At 40.5% G+C, this 16,383-nt stretch overlaps 1 protein-coding gene across 8 annotated transcripts in view; it reads right to left on the bottom strand.

The window, feature by feature from the left end:
* The window catches only part of SPTLC3 (serine palmitoyltransferase long chain base subunit 3), an 89,450-nt gene that overhangs the window by 10,623 nt on the left and 62,444 nt on the right, over positions 1-16,383 (bottom strand). For 6 of the 8 annotated variants that reach the window (XM_068675696.1, XM_068675694.1, XM_068675695.1 and 3 more), the window contains 3 exons: positions 15,829-16,110; positions 9,332-9,551; positions 6,985-7,111 (listed from right to left, as the gene is read on the bottom strand). In XM_068675696.1, coding sequence (XP_068531797.1) covers positions 6,985-7,111; positions 9,332-9,551; positions 15,829-16,110 — 629 coding nt within the window. Of the gene's footprint in view, positions 1-6,984; positions 7,112-9,331; positions 9,570-15,828; positions 16,111-16,383 lie in introns of all 8 variants that reach the window. The other 2 variants (XM_068675700.1, XM_068675701.1) reach the window with 2 other exon arrangements.

The following is a 16,383-nucleotide window of genomic DNA, read 5'->3' as shown; positions in this document are numbered from 1 at the left end:
ACATCAGTCCCTCCACTGAAAGCCAGCCAGTGCACAACGCACTCCATCTGTATCACATTAGGTGCTTCTGAAATGCCAGCGACAGGAATGCCATTAGAGAAGGCACTTCTCTCCTTCGTGCTCCTCGGGCTGATAATGGTGCTGGAGTCCTCAGGCAGTGGCAAGCAGCATCAGGAATGGAGGAGGGATCCTCATGCTCAGCAGCAAAGACACTCTTAAAAGGAAACTGTCGTGGAGTGGTGAGTTGCTGCCCCTGGGGACGGCGTGGCTTTCTTTACTGGGGGATAGGCTGCTAGTTATCAGATACATTGCACGGCAGGCCATGCAGAAAAGCTTGCAGTCTGGTCATATCCTTGCTCTGCCTGCCGTTAAAGCTTATTTATGAACACAGGGAGACTTATCCATGGACAGGATCTGCTAAAGGACTCGGCACTGGTTTAACTTTGACTATGGAAAAAGTGACTTCAAATGAGGCAGGATTCAGTCAATCCTCAGAGCTCTTGCAAATCCCACTGCAGACACTATTACTCCAAAGCCCCTTCTTGTGCAGATCAACTGACCCTCCACAGATACATTTGGCTTCCTCTAGGAGGTGGATCACATGGCAGGTGACTCCTCCAGAATAGCATGTCTCACTCATTTCAAGTAGAGACAGCAGAATTTATCTCTGTTTCATCATCCACTGCTGGGAGAACATCTGTGATGTTCGGCTCAGACAAGTAACAATCACGACAACATATTATCATCATTACCATCTTCACTGTCATAGCAACTGGGAGCCTTAGCCACGGAGCCAGTGCTGAGCCAACAGGGAATAAAGCTGCTTAAATGCTCTAAGTGTAGGCACATACTTATTGGGAATATTAACTTACTTAAAATTAAGCCATGGTTCAAACATTCTGCTTGATGAAGACCCCAGAGAAGCAATCATCTCAGAATGAAGCAGCAGGAGGAAAATTTGAGAGGGAACAGTAAAAAGCTGTACTTTAGAGGGACTGATTCTGCAGGGTGTTTTGAGCAGGTTCAAGGGGTCTGTCGCTAGGTAGCTTGCCGCATTAAAGCTTCCAGCTCTAGTTTCATGATCAGTTGAGTCTGGCACAAATTTAATTTGCTGAGAAAGGGATCGTTCCCCTTGACTCCAGCTGCTCAAGTCCTGGCACTAGGATTCATCCAGCCATATGGTCAACTGGCTCAGGGAACCGGTTTGGCTGTAGGCTCACCATTTGTGGGGGCTTCAGTTATTTTTTCAGCTAGATCAGTTCCCTGATTCAGTTCATCGCACGGCTGCACAAGCACTAATGCTAGCGTAAGGAAAAGGGGCACTAATAAGGGGCTTGGCAGGGGGAGAAAGACCAAGACTGCTCTTCTCGGCAGCAGTGCTGGCTTGTGCCCGATTACAGTGATGTTCAACTGAGGCGTTTGAGTTTACAGAGGACCCTGAGATGCAAAGGTAATGTTTTCAAAAGATTGCTGAGCACCGATAGCAGTGGAAAATGTTGAAAACTGAGCATTTTAAGAAGCTGGTCCTCCAGTTACACAAAAATCTAAGGCAGACGGAAATGTTTCAAAAAGGAACCTTTTAAAAGCAGATTCTTTTAATGCCAAGCCAAAACAGAAAACAGCATTCTGAAGCTTCTTGCAGTCTGAATGTGCTCAAATGCAAGAACTCAAGATCTGCTACAAACAAAAATGAAAACTAGTAGCTACAAGAAGATAAACCAATCAGCACAAATGGCAAAGCACTTTAACATATTAAACACTTTCTGTCTAAACAACCTCAGGAATTAGCTTTTAACATAACAAGACAGTAGATACCTGAGGATATGGCATTAAATTTTGCAGTGTCCCATAAAAAACATATGAAACTGCCTATTGCTGTTGGTGAATTGTTTTTTGCTATGCATTAAATAGAAAAAAAAAAATCAGAAATGCTATAATTTGTTTTTTAGTCACTATAATTTATTATTACCCATCAAGAAATTTGCTTTACATTTCCTACCAGTCTTAACTCTGTCTGCTTAGTGGTTCTATTTTTTACCTATCAAATTTAAGTGTAAAAATATGCTTTTGGTATTCTCAGGCAGAAGTGGGGGAAAAAAAAGGGTCCCAGGTCACAGCTGGAGAGGCTGTGTTGCACGCAAGTAAGTGCACATGAACATTTGCACAGGGTCCAAGCTTTCTGAGTCAACCACAGTCTCATTGTGGGGATAAAACCACTAAAGCAGCTGCTGAGCTTCCTGAGGTATCTCCAGTGGTGTAACGAGAAGCCACAAGGAGAACATATAGAGAGTATCTATATTATGAATTATAAAGAGTAACTGCCATGGGAACTTCTGTTTCCCATATCTCCTAATAAATGAGGAGAGACACATTTGAGATGAAAAGGCCACAAAGCTTTAAAAGGGATATATTTTTTTTTATAGACTTGCTGCCTTATGACATTACTAAAGGAAACACAGCTGCCAGAAGTTCATACACTTTTGAACAACTCTATTGTAGCAGCTATGATAATATCTATGACATTACACTACCAAGAATAAATGTCTTGTTCTACCAGTTGCTGATTATCAGAGTCCTGTAAAGCATGACATTGAAAAATGCCAGGATTTGTACTCTACTAAAAATATGATTTTACATGAAAATGGAAATATATTTCAAATTTTTGCTGTTGTTCTCTGACTCTTCTGCTAAAAGTCACTCAGGAAGCAAAGGACTTAGTCATACTGACCCCAATCTACCTGCCAGGCAGGAACAACTGTGCCTATCAATTTTAAGGGAACTACTGCTTTCTCCTGATTCAACATTTCTTGCACTTCATTTTCTCAAGGCACAGCAGAAAACAGGAAAATACTGAAATGTTAATAACTGGCTATGGTCTCTGCAGCATCCTCCCAATCTCTTTGACTGAATTTAAGATGACTACATTGTAGGAGATACAGATCACATTACCATGACATTAATGTTTCATTGTCATCATGAATACTGGCATGAGGCATATACCACATTTATAGATGGTTGCTTTGGGAAATACCAGGTCTTCTCTTTACCTTTTTAGTAGTGTCAGTACACAGCTTTTAAAATGAGACCTTCCCCAGATAAACTGGAGTCTCTTCCAGCAAAGGAAGTTAAGCACACATTTTGCTAGCACACTTCCACAGCAGTTTGTTGACCAGAGAGAACAGAGGAGTATCTAGCTCAACTAGTTTGCAGAGTGGTGTGCATGCTGTAGTCACTTGCAGACTCATTTGCAGACCCTCTTCCCCTCCTTCTCCACACCAGGCCCTTTTTGCTCACAGCCTCTCTAGCTCATCTTCTCAGCATCTCATTTTGGTCCATCTTCATCATTCCTAACCACTTGTTATCTATTCCTTGTGGTGTCTCCATTGCTTGCCAGAGTCTCTTCTCTTTAATCTTTCTGGCTCACCTCCCTAAAAGCTTGACAGTGCAGGATGGATGCAGGTGCTCAGGGCCCCAGTCTCCTCCCCAGGTCCCAGATGGGGGATTTGTGGTTCAGGCCCTCTGGCAGTGAGCTGGAAGATACTCCTTCACTCGGTGGGTCTTGAAGTTTGTCACTGCTCATTTCAAGTATATATATATATATATATATACATATATATATATACACACACACATATATATGTATATATATATATATATATATATATTTAGGGACTCATAGCATCACAGGGCTCAGATGATATTTCAAAAACAAGGTGAAAATGCTAATCTTGGCTATCTTAATCCAAATCTTCATCCCAAAGCCTGGAGAAACCAAAGCTCTTCAGGGAAAGAAGTGATTTTTTAATTAAATCATCATTTAATTATTTTTTAAATCATCATCAAACGCCCATATGTATATATAGACTTGTTCTGAGGAATGAATTTTTTTTTTTTCCTGTGAAAAAAGTACAGCCTGAAACACAGTCATTGTGGATAATTTCCAGCTAAACAGTTCAGGTTTAAGGGTTATTTTTTTAGTGTTAAACCTCGCCATCTTTGTAATTAAGCTGTATCCCCTGTGTACATATGTATCTATTCATATTCTGTAGTCATGCATCCAATATACTAATCCTGTCAAGGAAATGTATACCATGATTGACTTTCCAAACAACCATATTCTTAATAATGGAAAATAAAGGAAGAAAACATGGGAGATCAATCATTTGGATACACACCGGGATAAAACACAAACATTATCCCTGCATTTCTGGCCTCTGGCATTATCCACTATATAATTTCAACTACCCTACTCTTTCATAAATCAGCTGCTTAACAGATCTGTGGAGAATAACTGTCAGAAAATTGAAGAGAATGTAAAAGCATTATATCTGGGAAAATAAGAGAAGACTGAGTGAAATGATTGAAAACACAGAATAAAGACTTTTTAGAACAGTAACTTAAATGACCAAATCAATCTTCTTTCCCTTGCTTTTCTATTTACCCGCAAAAGAGTCAGTCATGAAGTTCACATACAAGAACCAGCTAGGTTAACGTACATGTATTTTTCATCCCTTTATTTCAAACTCTTCTCAAGAAGCACCCTCTAGTTAACATAGAACTTTCTAGCAATTTTTTTTTTTTAATTCTTTTCTAAAACCTTTGTCAGTATTTTCCACAAGGCTCCCTCCCCTACAGGAATGACCTGTGGAGGACAGGCCATCAGGGTAGATGTCCATCTAAAGGATTCCCCAAGTTGTCCTTGGGGAGAGAATGCCATTTGAAATAAATTGCAAATTAAACTCCCTTTACCAATCCTACAGGCTTCTGGAGAAAAACCCCGTGATCTCATTTACACAGAGGGTCCACCATCACCCTGTGGTTCACTTGAAACTTCACTACCAGGACTCTGCTACATGGCTCATGCTCTCAAGAGGACGACTCACACATAGAATTCACCATTTTCCATGACAGCAGACCAGAAGAACTCAGTCAAGACCACCGTTGTCCTTGGAAACAAAGCTATCTAAGAAGAGACAGCGCTTTCTCTCTTCTCTTCCTCTCTCCGTCTTCGTCTTTCTGTATGCCAAAGCAGCATTGTAGTGTGGTCCAGCACAACATTTTTTCCTGTGTTTTGGTGTTGCTCTTTTTTTTTTTTTTTTTGTAGTCAGCAAGACTGCCTAATGAAGGAAGGCCCACATGAAAGAAAAACCAATGGTCTAAAATAATGAGTCTGGCTCAGAAGGACAAGAAGCATTTTTAGACATCATAGTCAGTTTGCTAGCCTTTGTGTAATACTCTTAAGTTGTGATATATGATTTATTAATTTGTTCTTCTACTCATTTGCATTTCATGTTACCAGACGGATTTTAAAGAACTGATAGAACACTAATTTATTTCGTAAAGCATTTGCAGGAGACTTTGCAGACAAATAAAAACATTATGTTATTAAAGAACACTGCTTCTAAAAGAGAAAACACTGCGACCTCTTTAGCCCTGAGACAGTCAGACACGCACGGCTGAAAAGGCTGTATTGAACCAAGTTCTTCTGTTAGCCTGCACTGAACTGCATGCAGAATCACGCTAGCTGAAGGTCGTTTGTAAGAGGCTTTGAAGGTTTGGAAACGCTCTGCATGTTTAATACTTTACACGCAGCAACTATGAGAGCCTCAAGTCTGTAGCTGTTGGGAAGGCTCAGTGTAAGGCTGCCCTCTGACGGCAAGCATTTCCTACAGCGAGTGCAGGGAGTAGCACAGCAGGACAGGCTGCACTGCACACACAGTCCCCAAGGTAGAAGAAACATGTCAAACGTGGTCTCTTAGAACGAACAGGATGTAGACATCAGCATACATAACCCTGACCCTTCAACTCGCAGAGCGTAACAACAGTTTCCAACTTGACTTCTCTGTCAAAATGACAAAAGCATCATTTCCTCGTCTACATATTGCACTGGAGTTTGGCTGCACTTTGTTACTGGACTCAGCAGAATTTGGCACCGCGACTGGATTCTCTATCCCTCCTTTTCTACACTGAAGCGTTGGAAATTCTGGCCTCAGTGTAGGGCTGTGATAAACATCTCAATAGTCTCGTGTCCATCTTTGCTTAAAACTCTCTAAACGCTCTAGGCCACTGCAAGAGAACTGTGAAGAGCAGTGTCATGTGGTCTTACACTCTCTTATGCATCCTTTTTCCTTTCCATTACCACCTTACTCCCAGCATAACACATCAGGAGGTCTAACACAGAATGACTCTGTTAGTCCTACACAAAGTAAGAGAAAACAACACAGCACTGCTGGACCAGTATAAAAGAGACTACAATTCAGAACAAAATCTGTATCTTCATCTACATGTTACGCAATGAAGTGACCCACAGGCATGCCTGACAAAAACTATATAAATTCAAAACAAAACAAAACAAAACCACAAAAACAAAACAACAAAAACAAGAGCTTTTCTCTGAGGTAGGATTTAACCCATTTTTTTTGGGTGAGGGACAAAACAGTCTTCAAAACTAGTTTCAGGACACTATAACCTAATGCCTGAATAAAGTGAGAACTATCGTAATCATCTTCTCATACCAGCATTTAATGTACAATACCCATGTTAAAATTCTGTGCCATGCTTGAGATGCTTGCAGTTTTGAAGGTTCACACTTAGAAAGAAGCTGAACAGGCAGAACCTTGCCCATTCATGAAAATAAGTCCTTCTAAACAACTCCTTCAACGTCACACAATCTAAAGGGCAATTTATGTACTTTTCCAATTTGCTGCTGCAAAGCAGAGGGGACTGGTGAATATGGGTAGTAGCTTGGTGTCAGAATCCAGGAATATTTCCATCTCTGCTGCTTGTGAATGAGTGTGGAAAAAGAAGTACAGTTGATAGCACTTGGAAATGTGATGATCTGGGTATTCATTGTACAATAGAATGATTCCCTTGGGATTACATTACTGTACCAGTTTTCTGCTGGGTGAGCTTTTGTGCACACCCGAACACAGCGGATGCTCTAGTTGTAACTGAAATACATGCAAGTTAAAGAGGGTGGCTTACCTTGTGTTGTTCCATCTAGTCCCATGAGACATTTCATTGCCCTGATGATTTGCTCTGCCACAGGCGGACACATAGATGTGGCGTACACAGCACTGTGAGAATGTGTTCGTAAAAAGTCCACAAGGTCCTTACACAAGCAAAACAAAGTATGAATGAGCTTTGAGGTGCCCAAATAGCAGATCTCCCTTTTAACTACTGCAGAGTGAGAACATGCGAAAAAAAGACGTTTCACCAGTTATTGGTTTACTTTCTTGGCTGCTACTGTTAATACGCAGCCTGAAGAAATATCAGGTGCAAGTACTTTACAATTTAAGTGGGGCAATTATAGCTGAAACAAAGCTCTGGAACAGAATGCTGTTTATGTGCTGAAACTTATTATAAAGGAGCCAAAATCATTTAAAGACCAAAAAACAGCTGCATTTAAAATACTGTTCAGTCCATCTCCGAATGGGAATGAAACAAAACCTACGTGACAACAGCAGAGTTTTTTTTCCCCAAGACCTAACACTCAGGAAAAACAACCTTACTAGGATCTATCTTTGGCTATTAGCATACACATTTCTTAGAACTGAAACTTTCCATCAGTGTGGCAGGTTCTGTCACGTTATAATCAGTATAGGTGCTTTAACATTTCCTTGTATAAGCAAGAGCACAATCTGTGGTCTCAGCAAAAGCATTGCTGTACTGTAGGCATATCTAAAGCACCAGCAACTCTTCTGAACGCAGGGATAGGGAAGGAATTCAGAGCTTGATTAGGACTATCATTGCTATGACAACTCGTATTTCACAGTGCAGATTGCAGAGTAACTACCATCACACTAAAAGTGAAATGCATTGTAGTGAGACAGGAGTGATGCCTGCATGAAAATGGTCTTTGATTAATAATAGTAATAGTAATAGTAATAGTAATAATAATAATAATAATAATAATAATAATAATAATAATAATAATAATAATAATAATAATAATAAAATCACCAAATAAACAAAGGTGGCTATACAAATTATTGCAAAAAATAAAAATAAAAAAAATATCCTTTAGTCTATGCTGTAACTCCAGTGCTAGGGAAAAAGATTTATTTAACTTCATATGCATTACGCATTGCTGCATTGCTGCATTGCAGTTGTAATCCTAAAGGTTTAACCAGATAGCTGAGAAGGCATCTGTGCTCTTACTGACACAGCAAAAAATGCCACAGTGAGATTTTGGTGGCAGAAATGAATGCAGGTGAGCAGTTGCCACCAAGGCCCAGAAGCCTGAGGCAAAGCTTAGTGATAAACACAGGCGTAAGAAGAGCGACCTCTTTCATTTAAAAAAACTTCCTAGGGTTAGATAATGAGACCTTTTTTTCACAGGTCTAGGCTTCCTCTCATTTCTAGCTGTTAGCCATATTGTCCTTCATAGAAGTTTAATTTTTAGATACGAATTCAGGAAGCAAACAAAAGAAAGTTGATTCTTTACACTTTATGATAGTCTTTGTTAAGAGGAAAAACCCCCTAAAGATGGTGAAAAACATACACCGTATATTTTCTTATATCCCTTTTGTTCTACTCAAGTGCTACCCTTATTATTACTATCCTGACAGCATCCATATGGACTGTCTAAGAAGGCTTCCTACTCATTTAGCAATCTGCTTAAGAAATACATTCATGGAGTATGAAGAGAGTAAACAATCAACAACCACTTCATATCTCTGCTAAGCAACAAAAATGATGACATTTCACAATGGCACTGATTATGCTTTCTTTTCTACTACACTCCTACTTAAAACAAGCTCAGCTCTACTTTTCATTGACATCTGTTGTTGACAAGAAGATTGTTTTGTTGTTTTGTTAATGTACACAGAGCAACTGAGGACACAGATTTTACTATTGCAAAAGGCCCTCAGTAAACCCTCTTTCACCATCCTCCTAAAAAAAATGCAACTATGACAATCCACAACTGTTCAGGAATTTTATTATCAGTGGATGAAACTGTGGCTTTAATCTCTCAATATTGCTCCACACGCTGTTTACAAATATGAAATAAAGTAACAAGCAGTCTGCATGCAAATTAATGTAGTGAAGTATATTTAGCCAACCACAAAGTGTCTAAACATTTCCAAGACAAACAACAATCATCAGGGTGGCACGGAAATACCCTGCCCAAGCAAATTACATAATACGAACATGAGACAAAAATAAGAAAGTCTGACTGTTTGATGTGCATTTGGGATCCAGACAAAAGTGGTACTATCTTTAGAGTTATGCTTCTGTAAAGCAGTCTATGTGAAAAGATAATAAAATATATCACACAATAAGAAGGTACTTTTCTTCCCCTTGATGTTAAATATGTGTTTTCCTTTACCTTTTTGCCAGCTATGTATCCTCCAGCTGCACCAAAGCTCTTTGTGAACGTTCCCATTAATACGTCAACATCATCAGGACTCATACCGAAGTACTCCACAACTCCTCGTCCTGTTGCTCCCACTGCACCGATGCTGTGAGCTTCGTCCAAGTAGAGGTAGGCTTTGTATTTCTTCTTCAAGGAGACTATCTCTGGCAGGCGCACAATGGACCCTTCCATGCTGTGGATGGAGAGAATTCTGGATAAACAACAAACACAGCACCACCCTTTCTCCTTAAAATACTGCAGGAAAACATAGACATTAATTGCATAGCACAATTTCCTCCATGGAAGATCTTCTGCAAACTCAGTTTATATTTACAGAGAAATATTGCAAACTTCTCACAACTGCAGGTGAGTATAAAACAGTCAAGCAGTTTTACAATTCAAGTAATGAAGAACAGTTAAAATGTTCTCGTGTATCTGTAAATTGCTAAAAGAAAAGAGAAGGAAAGGCATAAAGTAAGGGGGGAGATATCCATCCAAAGCAATATACTACATTTCACTACAAATAAAATATATTGTAATGAATTATAAGGAAATGATATAATTCACAGTCTGGTCTTTTCTTACTTCATCTATCTTCCGCTACTGTGGTGATATCTGGGGGTAACAGCTTTAGAGAAAAATTACTCCAGTGCAGAGGAATTGGGTCTAACACATATCAGGTGGCCCACACGAAATGCACAGACGGTGCCATAACTCAAAGCACCCCAGTCTTTAGAGTGGAGAGAATCAGGGATTAGAAAAGGTAGCTCAAACCTACTCTTGACAATTGCTGCTCCTGATAGTTTTTTGTGTTTTTTTTTTTTTTCTTTTTTTTTAAAAAAAAAAAAAAGGGAAATGCAGCCTGCTGCCTAGCACTCCAAAGGAAAATCAAGTTTCCATTCTTTTTCTATTTATATTCTTACAGCCATGCAGGAAATTGAAATATTCTAAATGTGTACTAATGGTGTGTAGAGAGTTCTAGAAATAAGAAAAGATGATAAATCTTTTGTGCTGTTGGTAATGACATCAGTAAGTTAGAAGGCACAGAGGAGCTGTACAGCAAAATGAAAGCCCTGGGAGACATAAGAAATGCACTCTAATCCTATAAAGATGAAGTATCAATAGTATTGCTGTGAAGACTATTATGTCTTGAAAACCTTTGTGAGATGACTAAGGCTACGCTTGGATACGCTCTGCTGCACTCAGCATTCATTTCATAATGAGTTAAACATGTTCTCTTCACTAGCTCTAGCGAGCAGGTCTTTAAATGCTAAGTACTTCCTATCAAACGCAAAGTGAATGCACCGTGTGCCAGGAAAACCAGTGCTCTGTGGCTACTACCTAAAGCGTATTCAACTGCATGTGCTACAGGAGCTTCAGATAGGCAGAAATGTCAAATTTGTTCCCAAGTGGCAAATGAAAAAAGAGCAGTGTCATCAGGATAATTTCTTAGCAGTTTTTTTGATCCTGGACCAGTGGCTTTCACTGATTCTTTTCCTTACACTCAAGCTGCACTGTGCAGCAAGAAAGGGGCAGGAGGGGCTCTGGACACTTGGGACATTACTGACAGTTTTTGCCCTCCTTTTCATCCTTTGGTCTCCTGAGTAAGCTTGGAAACAAACTGGTTTTGAAGGAGGTATTTGTTCCCCGCCCATCGGCAAGCCTGCATGAGTCTGAAAGACCAGCACTGGGGAGCAGCCAGGGACACAGGTTGCCTGTGGTGTTCAGGCTCAGAGAGCCTGCCTGCGTGCACCTGGATGCACATTTTTGGCCATCAGGTGATGCCTGTCTTGCCTAGCCCTAGAAGAGGCAGCTATGGGTGTGTGTATCAACACCACTGTTGCTTGCAGCAAAGGGTGGACAGGCTTGTGCTGCAAGCTCCAAGGACTGAGCTTTCCCTCCTGTCACCCTGTGCTGGGGACAGAGCCCTCCAGCAGCCAAGCGGCACTTGACAGCTTGGGGAGAAGGAACTTGAACCACCACAGCTATTTTCCTAATGAGTACAAGGTCAGAGCCCGCAGTCCTCACATAACCCAGAGTCAAACCATTAGTCAGCTAAAAATTATACCAAGCCACTGGCTGTGCTGGGGCATGCAGCATCCTGCGTGCTAGGGAGCGCAGCTTCTGGCCACCTGGTCAGCTCGTAGGCTGGCTGAGTGGTCAGAGAGCAAGTGTGGGGCCAAGGAGCTCCTCTGCAGAAAACGAACAGGCATCCCACCCTGCGCCTTCCAGCAACAGCTGGGGAGACCAGCTCAACAGAGAATAACAGTTTTCCCACATTTACATAGGCATCACAGCACACTGGCTCATGGAGATTCAGGTGGGAGATAAAGCATTTAACTTCAAAAAGAGCACTAATGGTAAATTAAAAATACAGATCTTATGCAAACATTGCACATTTGCCATTTTCAGTGATGAGTTAGTGCTTTTTAAAGATGCCTGCTGACACAAATGTTGCAATAATTGATAGAGATCCTAACATGGCTTTGAAACATCCTTGGAATAGGTAAAGCCCTGCTGGCTTCAGGTACATTTTCTGTGCTGCCATTTGAATCGGCCTCCATCCTCCTCATGACAGAGATGAAAGCTGTTTCTGTGCCTACCCAACTCTTTGATTCTTGGCCATTTGACCCTGGGAGATGGCTTGTGATACGAACATCCTTCTGTTTAGAATTGCTCCAAGATAAAACTCACTTCGTATATCCCCTTGGGTAGCTCAAATGGAAAGTTTACTGAATCCTTCAGTAAATATTGCTGTCAACTGAGTTTAAACCAGAGAACCAGAAGTGAACTGTAATCTCTCTGTCTCAGTCTGACTGCGTCACTTTTACAAAGCTATTGATCTGTTTCCAGATCTGCTCAGGCACACAGTGCACGTCTAAAGAGCTGTATGCAGATGAACGTAAGCTGGCTCTGCCCAGGCCAGACATAAGCATTATGTGGTATTACATCCTGTCTCACAGTAAAAATTATTAGCTTGGCTGCAGGGATATACAGCTTCTAGATTGCAGCTGACCCTCATCTCCCTTGCTCAGAGGGTGGCAGAAGAGCTTGCTTAAGTATGCATTCATTTTGAATCTACTTCCAGACATGAGGAGCTAACCCAAAATTTGGGGAATCAATTAGTTTTGAGGCTTGGTTCAATCCCAACAAACCTGAGATCCTTCCTGATGCAGCTGATGAATTCTAGAGGCAGGTGCGTTGAGACACAGGAGGTGTGTATTTTTTGTGCTGGTCACCTCTCCTGGAATACAGACTTGCTATACTGGCAGTTTTTTTTTTTTTTTTTTTTCTGTCAGAAAAAGTGATTTACCAATATTCAACCTATCATCTTCATAAGTGCATCACTCAACTTCCCTAAACCTGCCCTACAGTATCCCTGTCCTTTCAACATTTGACAACTTGTCTGTTTACTATCAGGCTAGTTTGCATTTGGGAAAATCTCTTTCTTTCCTGACCTATTGCTCCCAAAATATATGCACTGCATTTTAATATTTACTTTAGGGATTTTTTTCTCATATAAACATTGGATATTCACGCTACAATCTCCATTTTGTAGTTTAGAGCAATAGTTTAAGGAAACCCTCTAACACTGCCCTCATATACAACCCCATACACTGAAATGATAGAAATGTTAACCTTTAATGCTGGTCCCTGGCCAAAGGCATTAAATGTTACCCCATTCTTTTCTGAAGTCCTGTCATCTGATCCCAGGAAATAAAAAATAACCCTGATAAATTTCTTATGGTATTGGCACTGAATCCCCAGGAACTTCTAGTGCACATGAAAAGGCACTGGATAATATCCAATTGATCAGAGAGCTATTTTCTGAGCTGGAAGGAAACATAGAAATATACCCAAATTAAATTAAAAGCAGGGGAAAAAATCTGTTTCGATCAGTTTCTAGTGCCTCGTAACTCCTGCCCTCATCCTTAGCCTATCTGACTCCTAGGTAAATATGTGTGCAAGAGAGCAGAAGTCTACCACAAACCGTGTAAGAACATAGTAACTGATTAATCCTGAACTGGAAATAGTAGAAGCCAAGAAAAACATTAGCTGGATATTTAAATAATAGAAATATGATTTCGCAAGTCACTTTAATTTATGCCCTGGACACTGCCAAAACTTGTTCATGCTTTTTGGACTGAAGATTGATGGCTGGATGGTCTCTCTGTTTGGAAGGAAAACAAAATATATTTGCTCCTAGGCTAGGCCAAGTTAAGAACTAGCTTTCACTAGTAGTTACATCTACTTCTGATGATTTTTTTTCTTTTTAAGATGCTAGAGACATTAAAAAGCAAACAATCATATACTTATTGCTATTTATTTGACATGTAGCTTGGGTGCTTCCCAAGTCAAGGGGCCAATTCTGCCTTTGGTTGTAACCAAGCAAAATCTGTGGCTTATGGTTTCAAACGCAAGTCTGATTTCCAGAAATGCTCATGTTGGCTAACAACGACCCTTTTCAAATTTTGCCAGCTGGTAACTCCAGGCGTATGAGCAGAGTAAACACTTTAACATACCCCTAATGCAAACAGAAGGCAAATTTTTTTCCGTACCATCAACTTCACCATACGACGACTATGGTGTCCCATTTAACAGTATTTATTTAAAATAGGAAAGCTTAGCATTTCTTTTGCATCTCTGGAAAAGGCATTTCTGTAAACATTTGCCAAGCCAAACTTGCAAGTCAAGGTATTTTAACTTGGAGAATGGCTCTGACCAAGTTATTTAAATTCTGTATTAGTTGTTCCCAGAGCAAAACTTCTCTAAGTCCTTGGGAGGGAAGGAAAAAAAAAAAAAAAGGCAATATTGACTGTTTTAAGAAGAATACATTAACAAAAGTCTGCCTCCTCTTAACACCTTTAGATGAATGTTGATCTGGCAAATTTGCAAGAGAATTAACATTAGCCAATATTGGGGTTGGAAAGTTTTAGTCTTTCAAAAATCATGGGCCAAGAAAGGACAGAACATGTACACAAAAAAAGTAAGAGCACTTCTAATGTGTCTTTCTCCAGCTTTTTGTTTTGCATGTGAAATGTTATTAAACTACTTAGACTACATGGCTGGTGAATCTGTTCCCAGCTGTGCTGTAAGGACAGATCAGCTGCCTGTATCTTGGGTTGGCAGTGATGGCAGGGACACGGCACAGTGGGGTGTGGAGGTATTCTCCCTCAAGTCAAGGCAGATTTTCTTTGCAACCAAACCACAATCTTCAATTTCTGATCTGCTTAGACTAAGAAAACAACTAACCAACCAACCTAGCTACTGTTGGGGCTTGTTCCAGTGACATTAGAGAGCTGAACTTTGTAGGTTTATTTATTTATTTACTTTATGCCTTTCACAAATATTGATGCTTAGGACGTGAGTGGTCTTAACGCTGTTCAGCTTTTTAGGGGTGAGTGTGATATAAATGAAGTAGAAACAAAGAAGTATAATATCTGATTCCCTGTGTGTCTGATATTTCTCTGGCAATCAGAAGGAAGTGACATAGTAGGGCTGAGACTCTAAAGGAAATAAAATGTAAGTAATTTGATTGTCAAATCCCATTGAAAAGCAGTAACTTATGAACCGTTATGTACCACTACCAATTCCTCTCTAAAATAAAAATTCCTTTTTGGTGTGGTTGTCTGAGGTTTAACATGTTTTTATTTCACATCCTAACAGATGGATGTGCAAACTTTTGAGAAGGAAATCTTTGAAAATCAACTGCAAAAAGAAAAGCAAAACAATGCTCTATACCAAACATACATCTGGAAAGACAGCTGCAAGTATTGCAGCTATCAGACAGTGGGTTTGGCCCACTGCTTAAATGGATCTATGCCTCTGTGGTTACCAATCTACTGTCTGTCTCCCTAGTGGTCAATATCCAGAGCAAAGGATTTAAAAGTGAACAAAGCTCAGCAGCTGGAGCATTTTCTGCAGGCCATGTAACTGATGGCAATATTTGTCAGTAAAATGTTGGTGGTCCACTTAATTTCTGTATGATCAAAGTCCTTAAATCTGAGCTTTCTTTTAGTAGTACCAAGCTATGTTTATTTGCAGTTTTGCTCTGTTTATTCTGGTTGAAAGGGGACGTTCAGCCTGCTTTGGATCAGCTGACCTGTTTCAGCTCTGAGTGACAGGTGTTTAGATAAGGACTGATTTGTTCTCTTTGCAGATGGAAAATGTTAGGTAAAAAGAAAGCGCCGATGACTATGAAGTTGTGATGAAACGAGATTGTAAAAGAGATCTTCTGAAAAAGACTAAGCTGCTAAACTGCACTACCACTTCTCAATAGAATGGTGTGACTGTCTCTCTGCAGCGACTATATTTCAGCAACACATGAAATAATCTCTGCATATAAAGTTTAAGGTTCCTTTCATAAACCATGTCATATCCTGTGAATGATTGGTCTTGCCTCCCTTCTCTCTAGTGCTAGAGGTGCTACTCCTAAACCTCACTCTAAAACTCCTAAACCTTCTACTCACCCTCTCTCATCATCCTTGCTGTAGCCTTGCCTAGATCCCTGCTTCTTCAGCCCATCCCTCTTCTTCAAAATCTCCAGCTCTCCCTGTGTTCCTGCTGTCCAGCTCCTTACCCAGCCTCTGAAGACTCCAGTGGCCCCCTCTCCGTGCTGTCCATCGGCCCCATGCCACCTCTCCAGCATCTGAATTCTGACTTGAGCAGTTGCCAGGATGAAGCCCAAGGTAGTGAGCTTGGCTGGTGCCTCTGCTCCGCTGCCCAACTCCAGCGATGGTTTGTCCCTCTGGCTGGGTGCAAGATGCACCACTAGTGAACTGGAGCAAACTGACTAGGAAGCTCTTTAATTACATCATATCACTGATAATGATGTTACCTGATGGATTCTCAAAGACATCTTCTTTCATTCAAATTCCTCCAGGGACCGAGGTCTAAATGAATACCACTATATAATTCCTTGAAAGTCACTCTTGTTACTGTTTTTCCTGTTAAAGTTTGAGTCCCTTAGATCCAGCACTGATAAATGGAAAGGTGCTGGTATCACTTGGCCAGTGTTTGAGGTT

Source organism: Anas acuta, chromosome 3 (genome assembly GCF_963932015.1).
Source record: "Anas acuta chromosome 3, bAnaAcu1.1, whole genome shotgun sequence".
Classification (NCBI taxonomy): Eukaryota; Metazoa; Chordata; class Aves; order Anseriformes; family Anatidae; genus Anas; species Anas acuta.
The sequence above is the reverse complement of the archived record's forward strand: the minus strand, read 5'-3'. Positions and strand labels throughout refer to the sequence as shown.